This window comes from Aulostomus chinensis, chromosome 18 (assembly GCF_037954235.1).
Source record: "Aulostomus chinensis isolate RoL2024-O1b breed Wild chromosome 18, RoL_Achi_v1.0, whole genome shotgun sequence".
NCBI lineage: Eukaryota > Metazoa > Chordata > Actinopteri > Syngnathiformes > Aulostomidae > Aulostomus > Aulostomus chinensis.
Genome location: NC_141337.1, coordinates 17,777,074 through 17,797,478, shown reverse-complemented (window position 1 = coordinate 17,797,478; position 20,405 = coordinate 17,777,074). Strand labels below are relative to the sequence as shown.

The 20,405-nt window shown below is 41.8% G+C and overlaps 1 protein-coding gene across 1 annotated transcript; it reads left to right on the top strand.

Annotated features, from left to right (window-relative positions):
- The first annotated feature begins 1,390 nt into the window (after positions 1 to 1,390).
- LOC147245510 (ankyrin repeat and fibronectin type-III domain-containing protein 1) lies at positions 1,391 to 18,483 on the top strand. Its single transcript, XM_086184485.1, has 19 exons — positions 1,391 to 1,580; positions 3,355 to 3,676; positions 3,999 to 4,281; positions 4,391 to 4,591; positions 5,808 to 5,921; positions 6,822 to 6,919; positions 7,202 to 7,292; positions 7,786 to 7,893; positions 8,037 to 8,136; positions 9,836 to 9,965; positions 10,075 to 10,194; positions 10,423 to 10,529; positions 11,213 to 11,327; positions 11,568 to 11,734; positions 12,155 to 12,329; positions 13,549 to 13,711; positions 14,232 to 14,398; positions 14,627 to 14,831; positions 16,251 to 18,483. The coding sequence occupies exons 2-19, from the start codon at positions 3,515 to 3,517 to the stop codon at positions 16,964 to 16,966; spliced, it is 3,222 nt and encodes a 1,073-aa protein (XP_086040611.1). The 5' UTR covers positions 1,391 to 1,580; positions 3,355 to 3,514; the 3' UTR covers positions 16,967 to 18,483.
- The last annotated feature ends 1,922 nt before the right edge of the window (positions 18,484 to 20,405 follow it).

The window sequence follows — 20,405 nt, the reverse complement described above, 5'->3', positions numbered from 1 at the left end:
AACAATGAATGTTGAAAAATAATTATTTATTATCGTTAATCATGGTGGCATGGAGATGCAGTGGTTAGCTCTGTCGCAAAAAAGGTTCCGGGTTCAAGGCCCCAGCTCCATCACAGGATCTTTCTGTGTGAGTCTCCATGTTCTCCCTGTTCCTGTGTGGGTTCTCTCTGGTACTCCAGCTTCCTCCCACAGTCCAAAGACATCAAGAGAGGACGAGGCTGATTGATACTCTAAATTGACTGTAGGTGTGACTGTGAGTGTGAATGGTTGTCTGTCTCTATGTGATGGCCCTACAAGGAACTGGGTGGCTGTTCAGGGTGAACCCCACGTCCTGCCCCCCCCCCCCCCCCCCCACACACACACACACACACACAATCCTTAACAGGATAAGCAGTAGAGAATGGATGGCTGGATTGTGAATAATATCGCAGTATCAGCTAAAATAAAAGTAAATTACACTTTGAACATAATGGTTTTGTATTCTGCTGCTTGGACGCATTCACTTCTTGAACTACTGATCCATACTGGGTCATCTTAAAGTGGTGTGTGTTCCAGTTAAAAGGATATGATCAGTAGTTGTAATTAAAGTATTTTTGAAGTACTGATACAGTATGAACAATAATGTTATATTAGCTGTACTTTTCTCGAGTGTTTATTTCATTTTATGGGACTGTTTTTTTTCCTCCATCAGAGTTAATTGAGCCCATCAGTTACTTTGAAGAGAAAAGTTTACATGATTGAAACCAATCTTGATAAAGATGAGCTATTTTGATATTTGAAGTCTTCAAGAGGACGCAGCCCCCCCCCCCACCCACCCAACGCACATACACACACACACATCCCACCCACAAGACACAAAAACACACACTACAACCACCCACTCACCTACACACACACTTTTAACATGACATTTAGAGGTCGAGGGTTGACTTTTGATATTTGGGTTAACTCCATATTAATAAATATGCCTCGGTTTCTACTTGAGTACATCTCGAAATAAGACCACCACAGTAACATTTTATCAGGGTATTTGTACATTTACTTTAAGTAAAGGAAATACTTCTTCCGCTGGGTGCGATAATGTCCTGTTAGATTCGGCAGGCTTCCTATCTGAAAGTACATTATCGCCATTAAGCCATGTTTTCTCTGAAAAATCTCTCATGAAAATGACTCGTAATGGATGGGTTCAGATAAATCTAAACACACTAAATGAATACCTGAAATTGCTAGTTTACCAGTAGTCTACCACTAGAACTACCATTTTTCGTAGACTACTGTAGTTTTCATCGAAAACAATAATTCTGCTTACGTCAGGGAAGGCTCGTGAAAAAGCAATTAAACCGCACAACGAGAGAGGAAGAGGGCGGCGCGCGCGTGTTGTGGAGGGGGGCCGTCAACTCTCGCTCGCGTGTAACTTTCAGGTGCGTCGTCTCCCTGAAAGATGAAAACTCCTCCAGTCTTGTCGATGGATTACATCTGACCGACAGACTTTCATTTCTGAGGGGGGGAAAAAAATGCACCACATTGGCGCCCAGGTTCAGCTCTGGAACTGAGACGGATTATAGTGAAAGTAAACTCAGGTATGGATGAAAGAAACTTTACTAAAAGTATTGTAGTACTCAGTAAGCACTGGTCGCTCCGAGGTCTGTCACTTCAGTCCGTCTTGCGTACTTCACTTCATGCTGTTGGTTTAATTTCGGATGTAGCCGGCGTGTTATCTGTCCTTTTAATCAAATATATTAACATGTATGTGGAGTGAAAAGAGATTTAAACTTTCGAAATGAAAATGTAAATTTAATCTTGCAAACCCATTTTTTTTAGATACGATTGTTCAACTTCAAGTCTGTCTATAGTTTATAAATTTGGCCTCCCTCTCACTGATGTTGTTTGTTAAAGGTTTATTAAAAGCATCTGCACATTTACTGTTAGTTTGACATTACATTTTACTTTCTGACAGGGCTTTGCAACGTCTGCTGTATGTGCAAAATGTGCTTTTATAAATGAAGAACTGTAAGAACTTTGAGTCACCAACTCCTGCAAGACTTCTCATGGTTTATTTACTCCAAAAAACCAAAAAACAACAACACACAGCTTAGTTTCTTCCTTTGTCATGTTAGTTAGACTGAAACTTTGAACCCCAGCAAACCAACATAGCCTAGTTGAAAGCAAATGCAGAATACACAGCAAGTGGGTGACTGTTAAAATCGTCACCGCAGCCTTAGATACAGCACAAACTGACGCGCAACAAAACCACAATGAGTGTACGTCTACCCATGAGTCCACACCAGACCTCTATGCGTCTTCACACTACTCATATAACAGCCATAATAGCTCTTCTTCTTTTCTGCGTCCTGGTGTTTTGTCTTCTCTTGTATTTGTGATGCCCCCAAAAAAGGCAAGCTAATCCCCTCACTCGGGTGTCTCATCAGCACTTTCCACAACTGATGTAAGACATGATAAACAAACAGGGCTGGTATTACCCCTATACCCACACAGCTTCACATGCAGACAGATGCAGGAGTTAACGAGCGATGTAGCGCCGCTGTAGCCTTCGTATTCTGTCCTCAGATAGCATCCAGTGAGGGAGTATTCCGTTTCACACAAGGACAGAGGACTAGTCATAAACCAGGACTTTCCAAAGCATGAAAAGCGACACGAAAATGACTCTTAACTGTTCTGCTGAGAGAAGAAAAAAGAAAAGAGAAGAAAGGACAAAAAAAAAGTCCAACAGCCAGTTATTCCAAGTGTTGAAAACTGCATCTTTCAAGCATGGAAGTACCTGGCTGTGATGATGAAAGGTAGTGGAACTGAAAGAGTTATCATTACTCTACTTGATGACGTGTAATCTGAGGGCAGAGGATGTTGTTATGATGCCATGTGAAGCCCTTTGAGACAAACTGTTTGTGAAAACGGGCTCTACAAATAAAATTGCCTTGCCTTGCCTTGCCCTAATCAGCTGGGATCAGAAGAGAGTTGAGGCTTCTCTTTGACATGAGATTGATTTCTTAAGTTAATTAGACTGATGGTTGTTTGTCTTCTTAGATTCCACTCAGAGGAAATAAAACTGCCGTCATACAGAGAAAGAACAGAGACGAAAATAGTAAGAGGAACAAAGAGAAGTGCTTTTAGGAATTTTTCTTCTACTGTGCACAGGCATTGAACATTTATCAATTTATCCACCCACACAAAAGCACCACTCACCCTTGGAGTTGCTAGAAAATTGCATTTACCATTGAAGAATCTGTGTGAGCCTGACTCTATATTCTCTTTCTCCCCTTCTTTATATTTCTAAACTCTTTCCACACTGATCTGATGACTTTCACCTTTCCTTGCACTCTCTTCATTCTCCCCTAGTTCTCATTTCTGTGTCTCAAATGCCTCACCCTTTCTTCTCTCTGGGCGATTGCTCTAAGGGGCCCTAATCACTCTGCCCATGAGCCAACCAATCTGTCACACCTCCTGTAACATCCTCCCTCCTCTGTCCCACTGAGCCTCCCCTCCCTTCTTTCCTGTCATGTCTGTATCCATGAGGAACCCACCCCAGCGCCGGCGCTCTCTCGGCCCTGTCTCGCCCAAACGTATCTACAGAAACCTGTCCGTCAGACTGAGGGGTGGAGAGTCGTCCCTCACAGCGGAAACAGATGTGCCCAAACACATTGGCAAGTCTGCAGATGCTGTAAGATATTTAGAAGTTATTTTGAGGGTGGGTCTGGATTGTTTACCTGGCCTCTGGCTGGGTTTCTTTATAGCTGAGATAATGAGATCTTTCTCACATTACATGCCGACTCTGTGTCATGTTGAATTCATTATCCGAGGCGAGGCTGCTGCTGTGATTTATGGGTTGATTTATGTGTCCTGTGTTGCTGTCTCATCCTCTGCCTCTTTATTTGTCCCTTCCCTCTACCTAATAAAATAAATCCCTCTTGTGCTTTTCCCTGACCCATCCTAACTGCACACCACCCCTCGGCCATGCAACCTCTCCTCCTGCTCCCCGTTAGTACATGACCCTGTGGGAGGCGGTGGAAAATGAAGACACCTTGGCTGTGCAAAACCTGCTGTCCAGAGGCCATGGCAGCTGTGGTGGAGGAGGAGGGGGAGGAGGCGGAGGAAGCCTGTGGGAGAGGGGAGAGAGGAAAGAGAAGGACTGTGAGAGAGAGAGGGAGAAGGGGGTGAACAGAGTGAGTGAACAGGGCCTTGTTCCTCTGGATGTGGCTGCCCTTACCCACAATTCCCCTCTTCTTCATGTGTTGACAAAGGCGGGAGCGAGACACAACCCCATTTGTGAGTGTTTTATCTGCACGTTAAAAAGAAAATGCTTTGCAAAGCATAATCATTTTGGTAGTGATTAAAACCCAGCTGACTATACTCTAACTCAACCATTTCCTGTCAGTGTGCCGACCCACTGAATGGGCGATCAAGCTGGAAGCTCTGGTGACACTGGCGAGTAAAAGGGTGGAGGAGAGGAAGACAGAGTTATTGAGGAAGGCAGGGGCAGGGCCACAGGTACAAGCTGACATCCACAGACAAATCCACCTCTGGAGCCTCCGGCTGCAGCTTTACAGTCGTATGAATGAGAACTTCCAAAAAACAGGTCAGTGGTCTGAGATCAGCCTGTAGCATTTATCAAACTAGCTCACAAGCTTGTGCATTTCAGCTCAAACATTGCCATGAATATTGGTATTGTATTTATGTTGCTCTACTGAACTGTACAGCAGCTCGTCTCCTGGAGGTCCCTTCCATCCTAGCACTGTCATCGACCTTTCCAAATTCCCCCACGCATGTAATACCTCCACATGCTCTCAGTGGCTGCTTGTAGCAAATTCCAAACCTTGATGATGGTGGATACATGCACTGAGATACACATAAAAAAAAATACCCTTAAGGCATTGGTAGAACCTGTCTTGCATCATTTATTACCTTTTAGCATAATGGAACACACTAACATTGTGGAAATTGTGATAATATCCCTCTCTAGAGCCAGACAAGAAGATAGCTACTCAGCTCTCATACCCTTATTGATCCTCATCCGATGTGTCTGATATTAAAATTGCAATATGTTTTAACCCTACTTTTATCAGTGCAGACAAAGATTGTATTTAATGACTTTTGATACAGTATGCTACACCTCGTATCCACTACTATTGGTGTCAAAATGTCAGCATGTTCCTTTGGTCATTCACATCTAATGGCTGAGACTGTCTGAATTTTAACACTCAGTGAAATTAAGCTTATACATTTTACAAATCCTTCCAGGTAAGGGAGTCAAGTAAATGATAAAACTGTAATATATATACATTTGTACATTGAATTTATGTGCTTTGGGTCACAGCTTTGGTTTAGAAAAGTATTAAATCCCTTTGGCAAGAATCAAAGAGCAGATCACATTCAACCTGATCATAAATTCATCTTTTCCTAGGCAATTGCTTAGGTTGCTGTTGCAATAATGATATTGTGATAGTTCACAATTCATATTCAGGTCGGCGTGGAGGATCAGCAACAGAAATAAGGGAGAGTCAGTATTTGGAGGAAACTTGGATCACATAAGACAGAACCTCAGCATTTTACCAGCAAACCTGGTTAGGCAAGGGGGTTTGTTTAGCTTTGGTACAAAGACATCTAGATAAGACGGTGGGTTCTGCATGGTTGCTGTTATATTATTAACACATGAAGTTTTTATGTTTGTAAATATAAGAGGATAGAGGATGGTACAGATTTAAGAAATTTTAAACTCTGTAATACATGATATAATTATGATGTTTGGCTAATGTTCATTTTGAAGATTTGATTGTGATTTCTGTTTCATCTAGAGCTCCCAGGTCCTCCCAGTCATGTGTCCATACTGGTGACCAGCATGTCCTCGCTGTTTGTGGTGATCAAAGAGCCAGAAAGTAACAACATAGGGATCATAACTTGCTACAGAGGTAGGTATTGAATAGTGATATTAATTCATGTTTATGTATATTATAGTAAAATAGAAAGCATGCAGAGAACTCTAGTAAGGAGGCTATGTGGATCCTGAACATGAACATAGGTTTATTCAAACTGTTCATAGATTTTCCTCTGGCTATCTGCTAGAGGATACTTTCAAGAAGCTGAAAAATTCTCCTTTCGACCATTCCACACGGACTAAAAGAATATGATGGACATTGGACTTTAAAATGTCCAGAAATATACTGGCAATAGCTGTATCCTGCCAGTGGCCCAGGACAGTTTTCAGGATCCAGGATCTAAAGTTTTATCATGATCAGCTTCTTTTTCCTTCTGATATTTCTTTTATAATCTTTCTTTATCTTTCATCAAAATTGGTCGATTAGTTTTGGATATATCCTTTTAACAGAGGCATGCACGCACACACACACACACACACACACACTACACACACTCACTCACTTTATGATTGCATTGCCAACTTGGTGGAGTTAATAAAGCCCACACAAACCAAACTCAAGACAAGTTAAATGGGGGCAGCATGTGCAAGTGGGGGGGGGGGGGGGGGTGTCCTTTGATTTTCGGGTCAGTGGCCTGAAGGAATTTGATTGAAGTTTATGTTAATACCACAGAAGTGACTCAAGTGAATATGTGCAGTGGTCCAATAACATCAAAGTTTCACCCATCATTTAATCTTACATGTATAAATGTTCTCTAATTTGGCTTTTAACTTCTTGCTATTCATATTTATGGCTGCACAAATATCATATTTCACTGCCAAGAGGAGACTTAGCCCAGGCACATTATAATAAACATGTAATCCTTCATTTTCACCTATGATGGTTTGAGTAAATCCAGAGAATCATCTCTCAGTACAATTCTTGTGTTCACAGTGGAATGGAGCACCTCGGCCAACTTCAAACGCACCCTTGGCTCGGCCCAAGTTACAGAGACCAAGAACCCCTCCTATAGTATAAGAGGACTCACTGGAGTAAGTCATCCAGTACATGCACATGAGAAAGTACCCATCCCTATACGCACACGCATGTACATGCTGTATGTCATCCTTCACACAACCGCTTATGACCCAAACACAGACTGTATTATTCCCCCTCCATCATTTATTGTGCTGAATCACTTCCGCTCACAGAACACTCACCTCGCTTAACTGTCACACTTAACCAGTGGAAGTTTAACAGCTAGATGTGACTTCTTTGTCATGGAATTCATGAGGTTAATGCATGACGATCATTTGGTTCCTCTTCAACTACAGGGAACACATTACTTCGTTAGAGTGAGCGCGTACAATGTGAAAGGATGGGGTCCACCTCAGTGCTCTGCTCCAGTCAGTGCTGCTCCCTCCAGTAAGTACGCAGAACTGCAACACTTGAATGAACGTGAACTTTTTTGATGTGGTTCCATTCTTTTTCCTGTTTTTACCCACGCAGTAAAATGATTTGGATGACATCAAGCTCAGCGAGAAAGAATCTGTTCACTGAGCTTGATGTCATCCAAATCATCGCAGCGATGCTGCGAGGTTTAACATAGCTCATAATCTGTCTTGCCATCATCTTGCTGCAATACTTGTTGTAACTTTTCACTTTATTCAGTGCAATGATGTAAATAAATGTTTGTGAAATAAGAATATATGATGTTATGTACTGATGTCATCATGTTGGAGTATCAGACAACACAATTTAACCTGAAATACAGATTCAACGAAAGCTGCTTTCAGAGTCTCTCATAAAATCACTCCTAATCACCACTATATGAAAATGCAGCCCTCGGGACTCAAAGGTGATCTTGATGTGTTGGATGTTTTTTTCTATTTACATAACTTCTTTTGCTCCTTTGGAGGTTGGCGAGAGTGCATTGGTGTAAAGTCGCAGATCAGAAACCACGATGGCCTAGTGAGGAAACTGCTAGAGGATGCCAGAGAACCACAGTACAGAGGATACTGCATAGGTAACACTTAAATGGCATACCACTTAATATATATTTCACCACTGTCACCACATGAAGTATCCTGTGTACGCACATTGAATGCCTACTCAGTGAAGAAGTGGATATCCTCCTGTCTGATCCTCCTCCTCTTCCTTGCTCCACAGAGATCCCTAAACCCCAGGGTCCCAGCAAGCGCCTGGCTATGTCTCGAGGCATCAAACAGTTGTTCCAGTCTGCTACCAAGTTTGTTCGTCTCCTACAGAGGTAGGGCTCCGTCTTTATCACCTGTCCCACTATGTCTTGAGGGTATGATGAGGCGTGATGGATTAAATGTGATGTGGTTACAGCCATACAAATCACGAGTCCAAACTCTTGTGTTTTGCTATTATTGAACGGGAGCAATAGCCATAATAAAGGTGTCAAGACGAGTGACGAGTACTTAAGAACACGATGATGCAGAGGGAAATCAATCAGCTATGGCAAGTAACCGATTAAAGCCTGCCTCCCACCACCACCAGTATTGAACAGGCCACTCTTGCTACAGTAGATTACAACAGACAAATGGGACAGCAGTTGAAATGTTTTTCTTTCAACCATTTCATATCGACTCAAGGAACTGGATCAAAGTTTTTCTTTGACACGTCCAGAAATACACCACACAATACAAAGAATAGTCTTCCAGATTTAGGATCTACATTTTGATCCAGATCGCTTCCAAAAATTAATCATTTGTTCCTCATAATTTTGTCCATCTTTTCGTCAGTTTTGATCATCAAAGTACATCCATTAGTTTATGAGCTTTCCTGCAAACAGACGTGCGCCATCGGTCATGTCACCTCCTCTGCGTGAAATACAAAATACGCACAAATTTTGAGTTTTCGATGAAAGGTAATGTGATAGCCAGCGACTACAGTATTCAAACCTGACCCAAGTTTACACATGAACCATTCAGTTGCCCCCCTCTCCCCGGATAAAGCACACACTGTTCACTCTAAACAAACAAACCGGGCTCAAGTGTTCTTGGATATGGGCCCCAATCTGAGAGTCCTCATACTACCCTTGCGAACTTGAATGTCCAGTTTCATGGGAGTCAAATATTACACTCTGAAACACAAATGTGGACCTATGTTGGCGCAGGGAGAACATGCAAACGCCTCACGGAGTGTGCTAGAGCCCAGAACCTTCTTGCTGTGAGGCGACGGTGCAAACCACTGCACCACCGTGCCGCCCACCATTTTTTGTGATACGTCTTAAGTGTTCATCTGATGAGACAGTAAGAAAACCCACTGATCAGTCAAACTAACAGTAATTCCCGATAAAGAGCAAACTTTCAAGCTATGCTGATTCTGTTTGACCTTGGAGCACAAGTTTCATTGCCTCTGCCAAGGAAGTCCTATTTCTCCAAAGTCTATGTGACTGATTCTCATCAAACATGGTGGAAGGGTGCAGTATGGGCCAAGGAACAACCGTTTCAATTTTGGGGCAGATTAGTCAGAGCACCACCAGTTTCCACAGCGGTGTTACCATAGCAAGGCCGCCAATTTCAATATTTTGCTATAAGACATGAAACAAACATAGTAAGATATTTATCAAAATGACACTGTTGTCTTCATGTGATGTTAATCAATGTGCTAAATAGTGCATTTGTGTTCTCCAGCACCATCTAACATATGCATGAAGTAATATTTTGTGCTGCTACATGCAAAATCCAAATGTTGTCAGGTTTTCAACTTCCTGTCATGCTACAGATAAGCCACATATTGTGAAATGCTCTGTAGTGTGAGAGCCCACTCATCGTTGCCCGCAGCTTTAATTAGGGCCTGAGAACAATTGTGGGCCTGCGCTTCCTGCTTTCAATTGTTTTCTTCTATCATTTTTGAGTCAGGGGATGATGTCTGTCATACAGAGGCAAAGTAGTTTCTCTTGTTGATTTTGTCTTTATTTTGTCTTTCTGTATGATCAGGGGTGTGTACTTGGCAGCAGTATTCTACCATAAGGAGAGCATCCTGGTGACAGCTGAGGATCAACTCCCTTTAGTGGAGATCCAGTGCTGCTCGACCTCCTTCACCCAAAACTTCCTGTGGTTTGCCAAGGTGGACTGTCAGATGCATGCATACAAATCTGATTTGTACTACAAATACATTTGTTTTTGAATGAAGCCTGATGTTTCCAGGTGACTGAACATCCTTTATTTTCTTGTAGTTGTCCTATGCATGGCAGCAAGTGCCATGGCTCCAGCAAGCCCTTTCCTCTGCTCATTCGTCCCCCTCCTCCCTCCTTCAGAACAGGCATGACATCTTAAGAGCGGTTTCCAAGCTGCAGGTAGGAAGTTAAGCAGCTTATGTTGCATGATAAGAAGCATCAAAGGGGTTAATTACTATTTTAATTGCATTTTTACTCTCGTCATCCTCCTACTCTCTACTTAAAGCCGCCTCACATCTCTATTTCAGGCTTGTTACCTGTACCCGCTGTTTTTTTATAGCATTAATAGCCCTGTTTTGACTCATCTTCAAGTTGCCATTTTATCTCCCCACCTCTCTTCTCTATTAGTCTTCTCTGGGAACAGTGGACCTGGGCCAGGTGTACTATGAACCCCTGAAAGACCGGCAGGGCAACATATTGCTTGTGACACTGAAGGAGTTCCCAAACCCTCCCAGGTGGGGAAGACTTTTATTTCTTTATGTTTTGCCCCACACAAAGACTGAGACACATCCATGGAGATATAAGCTTTTGTTTGACTTAGTCTCATAGTTGCTTCAGTCTACTAGTCTGCTAAAATACACCCAAATCAGAATCCAAAAGTACATAATAATCTTATCAGGTATCAAATTCATCTTAGAAAACATACAAAATTAGTTGGTTCAGGAGATCAAAGCAGGCGGCTCGGTGGTGCAGTGGTCAGCACTGTTACCTCACAGCAAGAAGGTTCAGGGTTTGAGCTCTGGCTCGGGCACAGGCACGGAATCTTTCTGTGTGGAGTCTCCATGTTCTCCCTGTTCCTGCGTGGGTTCTCTCTGGTACTCCAGCTTCTTCTCACCGTGCAAAGACATGCAATTGGGGACGAGGCTGATTGATACTCTAAATTGACCGTAGGTATGAATGTGAGTGTGAATGGTTGTCTGTCTCTATGTGTTGGCCCTGTGATGGACTGGTGAGCCGTCCAGGGTGAACCCCGCCTCTCGCCTGTAGCTGCTGGGATAGGCTCCAGCCCCCCCGCGACCCTTAACAGAAAATGGATGGATGGATAGATGGAGATCAAAGCATGTTATGTCATATGAATTAATGTAACTTGTTGGCTTTGTTCCGCACTGTTGCTGTAACTGCTCTTCTCTGCTCTCAGCCCTCCTGACCCTCCACTTCATTGGATGCCCCTGGTTCGCATGGAAAAGAACCGAAGCAGAACTCCTCTCCTGCCTGAGCCCACTGCCATGGACATGCTCTATGAGCAGCTCAAGGTGAAGCTGCCTTTGGAAACAAGAGACAAAAATACCTTCACAGGCATGCCAAGCAGTGGCTATTTGCAACAGAATGTGTTGAAACCTGAGGGTGTAGTGATGGAGTGTATTGACTTTCCTGACTTGATTTTTGAGCCAGTCATTTATTCAGTGAACAGACGTAGGCGAACCAAATTAGAAACAAAATGAGAAAGGCACCTAAACAGGACATCTTAATAACTTATTCTCTCCCTTCTCCAGGAGAAGCTGTCCTTCCATCGGCACAGTATTCAGTGGACTCAGTCAGGTTTGTACGTGGGCATCCTGAAACTGTGCAGCTCAGTGGAACAGATCCGGGTCCTGGTGCCTCAGAGGCTGCCTAATCTACTCTGTCACACACGGGTCAGACACAACGCTCATGTATCCAGGTAACTCGGATTAAAAAAAACATAACATGGTTAAAAAAGTTCTTCATGATTTTGCTTGTCATCAACAAATAATGCATTCTTATTTATTGCAGCTGAATTATATAACGAAAAAAAATGTAATAACACATGCTAATTTCAGGTGTTCCAGAAATGCGACATTTTACACACGGATTCAACAAGCTGTTAAATTACAGGATTGTAGTGGTGCCTCCCACATGCCTGCACCGGCAAGGCAGTGGCCCCTGCTTGCAAATGCATTACCCTGCAAGAAAAACATGTTACATAAGATGAGCTTTTAGCACTAAACTTTACTTAAGTATATACAATGTGTAGTCAACATTCAAAGCTACAACTATGATCTTTTAATGCTTTGTACAATAAAAGGTCTCAAATGCACGTGTTTTCTTCATTGTGCAACAGAGAGGAGTGGGCCTGGCTTCAGAGTCACGTTTACGCCACAGCCAATGGAAGCGTCCAGAACCTGATGAGCGACGAGGAGAGCGTGATGGAAAATAGTAGCCTGGTAGAGTTCATCAGGTCTCTGAGAGCAGCAGTCACACATCTCCTGACGAAGCTCAACATCCCCCTCTACAGGGTAGGACCCTTGAAAACACAGCATTCTGTCCAATCCATGATATTATACACTGTTTGGTTTCACTGGATAAATGCGTATGTTTATTTAACTCGTACAAATATTTTTCTTTATAATTAGGGCGGATTTGTTTGTGGTTCACACAAAAATTTACATCATGGCCTGCAACATACTTCACAGTTAACTTGATTTATCAGTATGTTATCTTAGCAATGTCTTAATATGCAGCTATACATATTTGGGCTAAATGGAATAATAATATGAGAAATAAGGGGAATGGAGGGCTACCAATGTGAGACTTTATACAGTTGGTAATTTTTTTTTCAATTATCAGTTCATTCTAATATTGGTTGAAGATGGATAATACCCCAGGGAAGCAGAGAAAGGCCATACTTGCAATAAATTATTTATGCGTTATCCTTTTGTGAGGTTACAGCATATAGGAAATTATTTCTTAGTCATGATATAACAAAGCTTGACACTGCATTAAATAATTCACTGCAAGTACAGCTTTTCTTGGCTTCCACGATGTTCTACTGCTCTTTATCTGGCTTTTACTCATTTCAGCTTTTTAGAAAAAAATTCATGGTTCCTTTACAAAGTTTGAACTAGATAATTACATACATTAGTGGTTTTAGTTTTTTGTTTTTTTTTAAAGGGGCCTGAATAAAAGGGCTATATCAGGAAAATATTATTTCCAGAGGCGGCACGGTGGTGCAGTGGTCAGCACTGTCGCCTCACAGCAAGAAGGTTCCAGGTTCGAGTCCCAGCTCGAGCACAGGATCTTCCTGTGTGGAGTCTCCATGTTCTCCCTGTTCCTGTGTGGGTTCTCTCTGGTACTCCAGCTTCCTCCCACAGTCCAAAGACATCAAGAGAGGACGAGGCTGATTGATACTCTAAATTGACTGTAGGTGTGACTGTGAGTGTGAATGGTTGTCTGTCTCTATGTGTTGGCCCTGTGATGGACTGGTGACCTGTCCAGGGTGAACCCCGCCTCTCGCCCGTAGATGTTGGGATAGGCTCCAGCCCCCCCTGCGACCCTTTTTAGGAATAAGCGGAAGACAATGGATGGATAGATGGATTATTTCCGGACTGTTATCAGTTCATTCCCTTGACTTTCTTTAACTTTGGGAATAAATATGCAATACTGTACATTATGGTCTGTATTTGTTACAGACTATTTAAACATTAGGATGTATTTCTGTTATTCTTTCTGTGACAGGCGTATCAGTATGGTGTGTACACTCGTGAGCTGCTGCAGTTTGGAGACAAAGTGTCCATGGTGCTGCTGTTGCCTCCCAGTGAGGACTTCAGCTCCAGCTACTGGCCCCTGTTGGGGACCAAGGAGCGTGGCATCACTATGCCCCTGCAGATCTTTGAACTAGGTAAGAAAAAAAGAACCCACTGACTCTACTGTCTCATAATTGCTCTGGTATTTTTTGATTACAAATGCGATGTACGCTTTGATTAACTCCCTCAAACTGGGACTACTGTGAACCGCGACATCTAGGACAGCTCAGTGTCCTGAGGCTCTCCGACATTAAAAAAGATCACATAAGATCAAAGGAGTCATTTTCTGTGGTGTACTGGTGTCTAAATGTGTTTCATATCCAAAAGAACAAAAGCAACAAACATTATTTCTAATCCATGAAAGGAGATGTAATAGGCATGAAGCTTTTTGAAGTTGAGTCGCTTGTATTGTTTTTTCTGTATCTAATGAGTTCTTTCATCCTCCTTTTAAATCTTATATCAGGATTTGTTTTGATTCTAATCATTTATCCTGACCCCTCTTGAAAATTCCCACGCTAAAGAGATAATAACGGGTGCTAATGAGCTGTGAGGCTTTTTTCTTGTCACTTTGATGCAGTGATTCGTCTTTTCTCCTCAACTGTGACTCACCACCAGTTCACTTCTGGACGTATGAGCGGGACTTCCTGTCTCAATACTGCCAGGCCTGGGTGAGGCTGGAGCTGGACACTCACCTGGCCCAGCAGGCTCTCCGAGAGGCGCTGGACACCAAGGAAGTACAGGAAGCTCGCGAGCGTCTGAACCATGTGACTGACCTTTCACATGTGAGATTAAAAAAAAAAAAAAGTTGTCATGTCAGAATGTCTGTAGTGTTAAAAATACTTGCGCTTCTCCTCTTCTGTGTTTAATATGGCTTCAGTGAGAGAAATCAACAAGACATGCTTGAGGATATTTATTACAGTTTTCTAATAATTGCTTTGTTTCTGCTCCTCTGTTGCTCGGTATTAAAAACTCTAATTCTGTGAGCTTTTGCCGATTTCCTGTTTCTTTAGCGCCTCGATCTGGTGTGGCGGGACGCCCGCTGGATTATGGACTGCCTGCAGTGTGTTCGGTCAAAACAGTGGGTTGGAGCGGTGCCTCTAGGCTTAGTGATGGGTGGAGATCCACCACCACATCCCGATGGTGAAGAAGAGGAAGAGAGATTGACTGCCAGACTAACATGGCCCCATCGGATCCAGTCTCAGAGGGTACTTACAGGTAAAATATACGACTGCTAGCGCTTTCAGAATGAAATCTGACGAAATAATTACCAAGCCAACATAATAGTTTTGGTTCTCAATGATGTATGAAAATGTCATGTAGACCTCCAGGAATATAGTTTAAATATGAAATGATATGAGACATAAATAGAATTCCAATTTGAGAAAAGTTATGATTTGAAGTAGAAAGAAAATTTTAAAGATATTGTGTCATATTTCCAGCAGGTTCATATGTTTCTGAAGACATTTTCTCTGCAATGTTCTAAGGATTTTGCTTGGACATTGTTGATTGTTTTCTATACAAACTTCTATAATCTGTTACCTCAGTATCGCCCCAAATTATCCTCATAATTTTGCGGGTAAAATATTTTGTCTGCAAACATATAACCTGAAATGGCAAATATTTGAATTGATTAACACCCTTAAAACGCTCATAGCAAACGATAACACTTGTATCCAAATTAATGTTAAATATTAGAATATGACATTTGCCATATTATGACGTTGGAATTTCCCTGAATGTTAGCTAATTTTCTGTAATAAGTACCCAACTCTAATGATGTAATGTTTTGATCTAAAAATTAAATCTTAAGATAAAGGGATGCTGCGGGGGTGTTATATCGATGAAGATGTCGTGTTGAATAACGTATCGAAAACATACTCAGAACTTTGCAATGAATACATTTTGACTCTTTTTTTTTTTTTTTTTTTAAATGGGGAATGTCACCACGATGTTACCGTACGTGTGTTGTGGCTCCAGTCACCCAGTTTAAAGTGTCAAGGAGTCAAAGGAATCTTGTGTTATCATCTCCTAGTACAAATTTAAATTTTTATTAAAACATTGCCACAAATGTTTTGCATAATGTTTTAAAAGCACGATATCCTGCTGTAAAATAACAGCAGCTTAACGCTCCATCCTTTTTTCCTTTTTATCTCCACTTTCGTGATCGAATAAATGCTCAAAATGTCACGAAAATCTGTCAACTTGATTGAGAGGGCATAATGCTGTAACATTTGAAGAGGGTTATCACTGAACACACCTTTCGGTAGAACATTCAGGGGAACAAAAAACCAAAATAAAACAAAACAAAACAATTTCTAAATGAATACTTTACTAGAATTTAGAATTTTTTTTATAAACAAACAAATAAACAAGCAAGCAAACAACAATAAGTAAATGAATGAATTTATGATAACTACCAGGATGATAGCAGATGTTAGTTAATATGTAATCAAACAATTGAAAAACCCAGTGTTGAGCAAAGACACAACCATGATAACTGTGTTGTTCCTGCTTGACCATCTTAAGAGCAGATTGGGATCAAACAAACAAGTTTTCCACACAGAATTGACTTTTGCTGGAATGCTGATATTATTTCTGCGCTACGTCACTTACTTGCTACCTTCCCCCTTTCAGAGAGCCTAGTCAGCGTGACTCCTCCAAATGTTGTCACTGCTGAGGTCCCTTCTCCCATCATGGTCGTTGCTGACGAGGCAGCGCTTGTGTTAATGGAAGGCGTCGCGAAGGGAGGGTACCCTGTAGACATCGCTGCCCAATCAACTTTGGATCTGACAACCATCGGCCAGTCAGAGTTAGGCTGTGCCAGTTCTTTAATTGAATCAGGATTGGAGCCCGGTGCTGTTGAACAGTTGGAGGTGGGTTATACAGTTCTGGATACACAGGAGTCCTACAGCGAGGAGCAGGCCTTCGCACCCAGCATCACCGAGGTCATCCGGCCAATGGAGATGGCAGAGCTGGTGGACATTTTGCCCACACTGAGTCTTATTGAAGAAGAGACCCCCAGTGGCCCATCGGCACCATCGGTAATGGATATGCTCGAGAGTTTTGGGCTGGGGGTCGGCGAAACCAACACCTTCTTTGACTTGGAGAACACAGACTTGACGAATGGAGCCAGATGTGTGTCACAGCCCAACCTGCATCATAACAGCAGTGAGACAGACACACACTTTGAGAACATGTCTGCCTCACAAGCCACAGGTGGAGATGTGTGTGTTTCCAGCTGGGATTTTCCTCCTGAAGATCAAGAACCTCAACAGGTTCCCAACAAAGGATTGTGCTTTCCAAATAGGAGCCAGGTGGAATGGGACAGACCTTCCAACATTTCATCCTGATACACACTCCAGCGTCATCCTACTTTGAACTTTTGTCACATGAGTCTGTATGCTCCAGCACAGTTGAGTTACAAAGTTATGCAATCAGTTCAACCATGTTAGGTCCTGATCCGTTATTTTCACTCACATTCACAAGGGGCATCGTGATGCAATTTCATCGCGATGGATGTGGAGAATGAAAACCAGACATCACACATGAATTTTGTTGTTGAACATATCTGGGTCAGTTATTTTTCCTCACTGATGCTCCATTTGAGCGTGTGTAGCTATTGTAATGAGCTCCACCAAGGACCTCAATCATGTAGGTTGGTTTTTTTTTTTTATGTACAAATTTGTTCTGTCACATTTACAGGAGGTACAAAAAGGATATAAGTAGCAAGGATTAACAAATATCATCAAGCATTGCTTCCAGTCTATCAGACTGAAAAAGTCTTGAAAAAGTGCGGTTGTAGCATGGGCCAAAGAAGAAGCTGTTCAATTTGGGGCTGTATCCATTAAACACAGCAAAAAAATATATATTTTTTTTTACATTGAATTTGGCTGAGGTTGCCGTGGCAGATTAGCGCTCTGAGGGAATTCTATTTGTTTATATGTTTTGAAAATCCGTCAGTTATTACAATACAAAACAGCATTGCTGCTGGTTAAAGCTGATAAACAATTAAATTCTCATAATCCAGGAGAAATTGAAGCATTTCTCAGCATTATTAGGCTGCATATTTGCTGTATCGCATTTAATAATAGCGGTTGTTCTGCTGCTCAATAGCAAAAAAAGCTATAACTCATAATCCTATTGATGAAGGAGTAACGGCTGTCAGACGTTCAATTTTCCCAGTTTAGCTTTTTCTGGTGTCCAAGTTCTTCTTCAGCCAAAACCTAATGAGAAGAGAGAACCAGTCTAAACAAGAAAAGTCTGCAAACTAGTTTTTTGGGGTTTTGTTTTTTGTTTTTGCAGAATTTGAGTACTGCAGGATGTCAGCCTACAACTGAAGATGATTCTCCCTTCAGTTTCTTTCATAAATAATCATTTCCATCAAAAGCCTGTTTTCCAAAACGACTCACTTTTCATTTGTTTGCCTGACGCTTCAGCTAAGGAAACGGAGTGGCTTCATTAACGTTTTGGCAGAATTGTGCTGATTTCATATGAAAGCCAATGAAGACAGGAATCAGGTGAAGGAAGCAACTGAATTAAATGCTGCAGGGAGGCATGACCTTGGGTGAGGAGTGGCAGCTTGAATTCCTGCTTCAGTTTCTCTACCATAGAGCCACATAATCAAGTGATACTCTCCAGACACAGTGGTAATACAAGGTTAGGATAAAGTTGGTTCAAACAGAGCAAAATTAAAGCTCAGTGTGGTTAATCACAGATATTTTCACAAGATGTACGGGTTGTGTTATCGCTGCCGTTAGTCTGTCCGGATAATGCAAAAACCACTGGCTTGATTTCATGAAATTTGGTGGAGGATTGAAGGAGGGGCTGTGGAAGAACACATCAGGTTTTTGTGTGTGTGTGTGTGTGTGTGGGGGGGGGGGGGGGTTGGACTTGAAGCAAAATATGGCTGTCTTTTATCTAGGTCTTTGTAGACTATGGATTTCACACTGCATTATTGCCATATTCATTTAAATATGGAGGTGGAAGGTTTTGTAGGAACTGACTAAATACTTGAGTGGGTTAGCCGAAGCAGCTTCATGGCAATATATTCATGAAATAACATTCAAGTGTCATAAATGAAAAGGTCTTTACAGTATGTAATGAGCTTGAGTGGGTTCAAATGGCCTTATGTAATGATGTGATTATCCCATTAAACAGTGCTTATGAAGATCTTTCATTCTGTGTTTTGTGTTTCATCTCCGAGGTGGTTAACTGAATTTCTTCTGCTAATTGTGTGAGGGGGAAATGGTGTTTTAAAGCCCAGGCACACTGGTTATAAACTCCAGTGATCGTTTTCACCTGAGTTCACCAGAGCTCCTCCCAGAGCTCTGTAGATACACAATAAATATTTTTGACAGTCAGAGACCACACAGTATTTCTAATGACGGATGAACCTGTCGCTGAACACGTGAAACAGGTCAGTCTGCTATCAAACAACGCATGAAACAACTATGCTGGGTCAATTCATTCATTTGTTTTTGTTTTTGCTTTTTAAAAAATGATCCCCATTATTTGCCACTAGGCTGACATTTAACATTCCTGGGGTCCACCTCATGATATCAATACCTTTGGTTGACAGAAAACCGTTTTGTTTTCGAGCTATCTTTGAATTATTTACTTTTTTGTTCTTTTATAAAGCTCATTTTACGGGCGGATTCCTTAAAGGACCGTGGCAAATCCGTTCCATTGAGTGGTGGCCCTGAACAAAAGTGTTTTCTGCGGCGCACACTGGCGCAGGAATAATACGTGACGATCAGTCAAACGATGTGACTGCGTCTGACATTGACATCAGAGGTCTTTGAGTGTAAGGTTTCAGTTTAGCTATAGTATCAATACAATGGAAAAAAGAAAAGGAGGTTGCTTCGTAAAAAAAATCCTCAGCTTTTAGTCGTGACAGAGAAAGATGCATGCCACCGATGCCCGCCCTAGATGAACGGTGTGGAGCCAGACATGAAGCTGTACTCTGCACAACTGAAGAATAATCAAGATGAGCCAGCACTAACGACTGCATGACCTGTCTTCTTGCATGATCCATTTTATAATAAGCTCCTAATTTAGTTCTCGGTTTACTGACACGCAGTTAAAGATGTTTTCAACACATCATCAAGATAAATGTTTTTTTCAGTTCGACTTTTCGATCAAAAATGCCTGGATCTTTGTGGACTTTGAGGGCATTAGACAGCAGGGTTTCTCTGCCCCCCTATGATCACAGCGAATAACTACAGTCCATGAGATATAAACTAAACTGCAGTCATTCTATCTGGGAACAAAGGTTGTTGGGTTTTTTTTTGGGGGGGGGGGGGGGGTTTGCAAACCTTCTTACAATTCATGGAATGACACCAGCAAAAGTTTTAGAAAACATTCAAAGTGTCCAGATAAGGGCCACTTTTTTATTCATCCATTTTTACATCAGTTTTTTTGTTTTTTTGTTTTTTTTGGTGCAGCAGCAGCTCATCCTGACAATCTTGCTACTTCTCTGTTACACAAATTGAACAATGTGAAGCTGACTGGAAGCTCGTGTCCTATGAGACGCCCAACTGTTGACAAGCCACACCACCAGGCAGTTTGATATTGATTGATTATTAGGGCCTGAGCCTGAAGTACCTTCAGGCTCAGGCCCTAATATTCTATTTCTTTCTATAACCTCTCCAAAAAAGGGAAGTAATATCTGACCTTCAAAATGATGTTTCTTTAAAATAAATAATTTCGAAGTTCCCTTCGTTGTAAATCATTGACTTATTGCACTTCTGGACGTGCTCATATTCGAGAGTCATATAAAAGAGGCGGAAT

Coding starts and splice junctions, on each gene's coding strand:
- LOC147245510 (XM_086184485.1), top strand. CDS start 3,515: ATGTCTGTATCCATGAGGAACCCACCCCAGCGCCGGCGCTCTCTCGGC. Junction 3,677..3,998: donor TTGGCAAGTCTGCAGATGCT/GTAAGATATTTA, acceptor GCTCCCCGTTAG/TACATGACCCTGTGGGAGGC. Junction 10,530..11,212: donor GAGTTCCCAAACCCTCCCAG/GTGGGGAAGACT, acceptor CTCTGCTCTCAG/CCCTCCTGACCCTCCACTTC.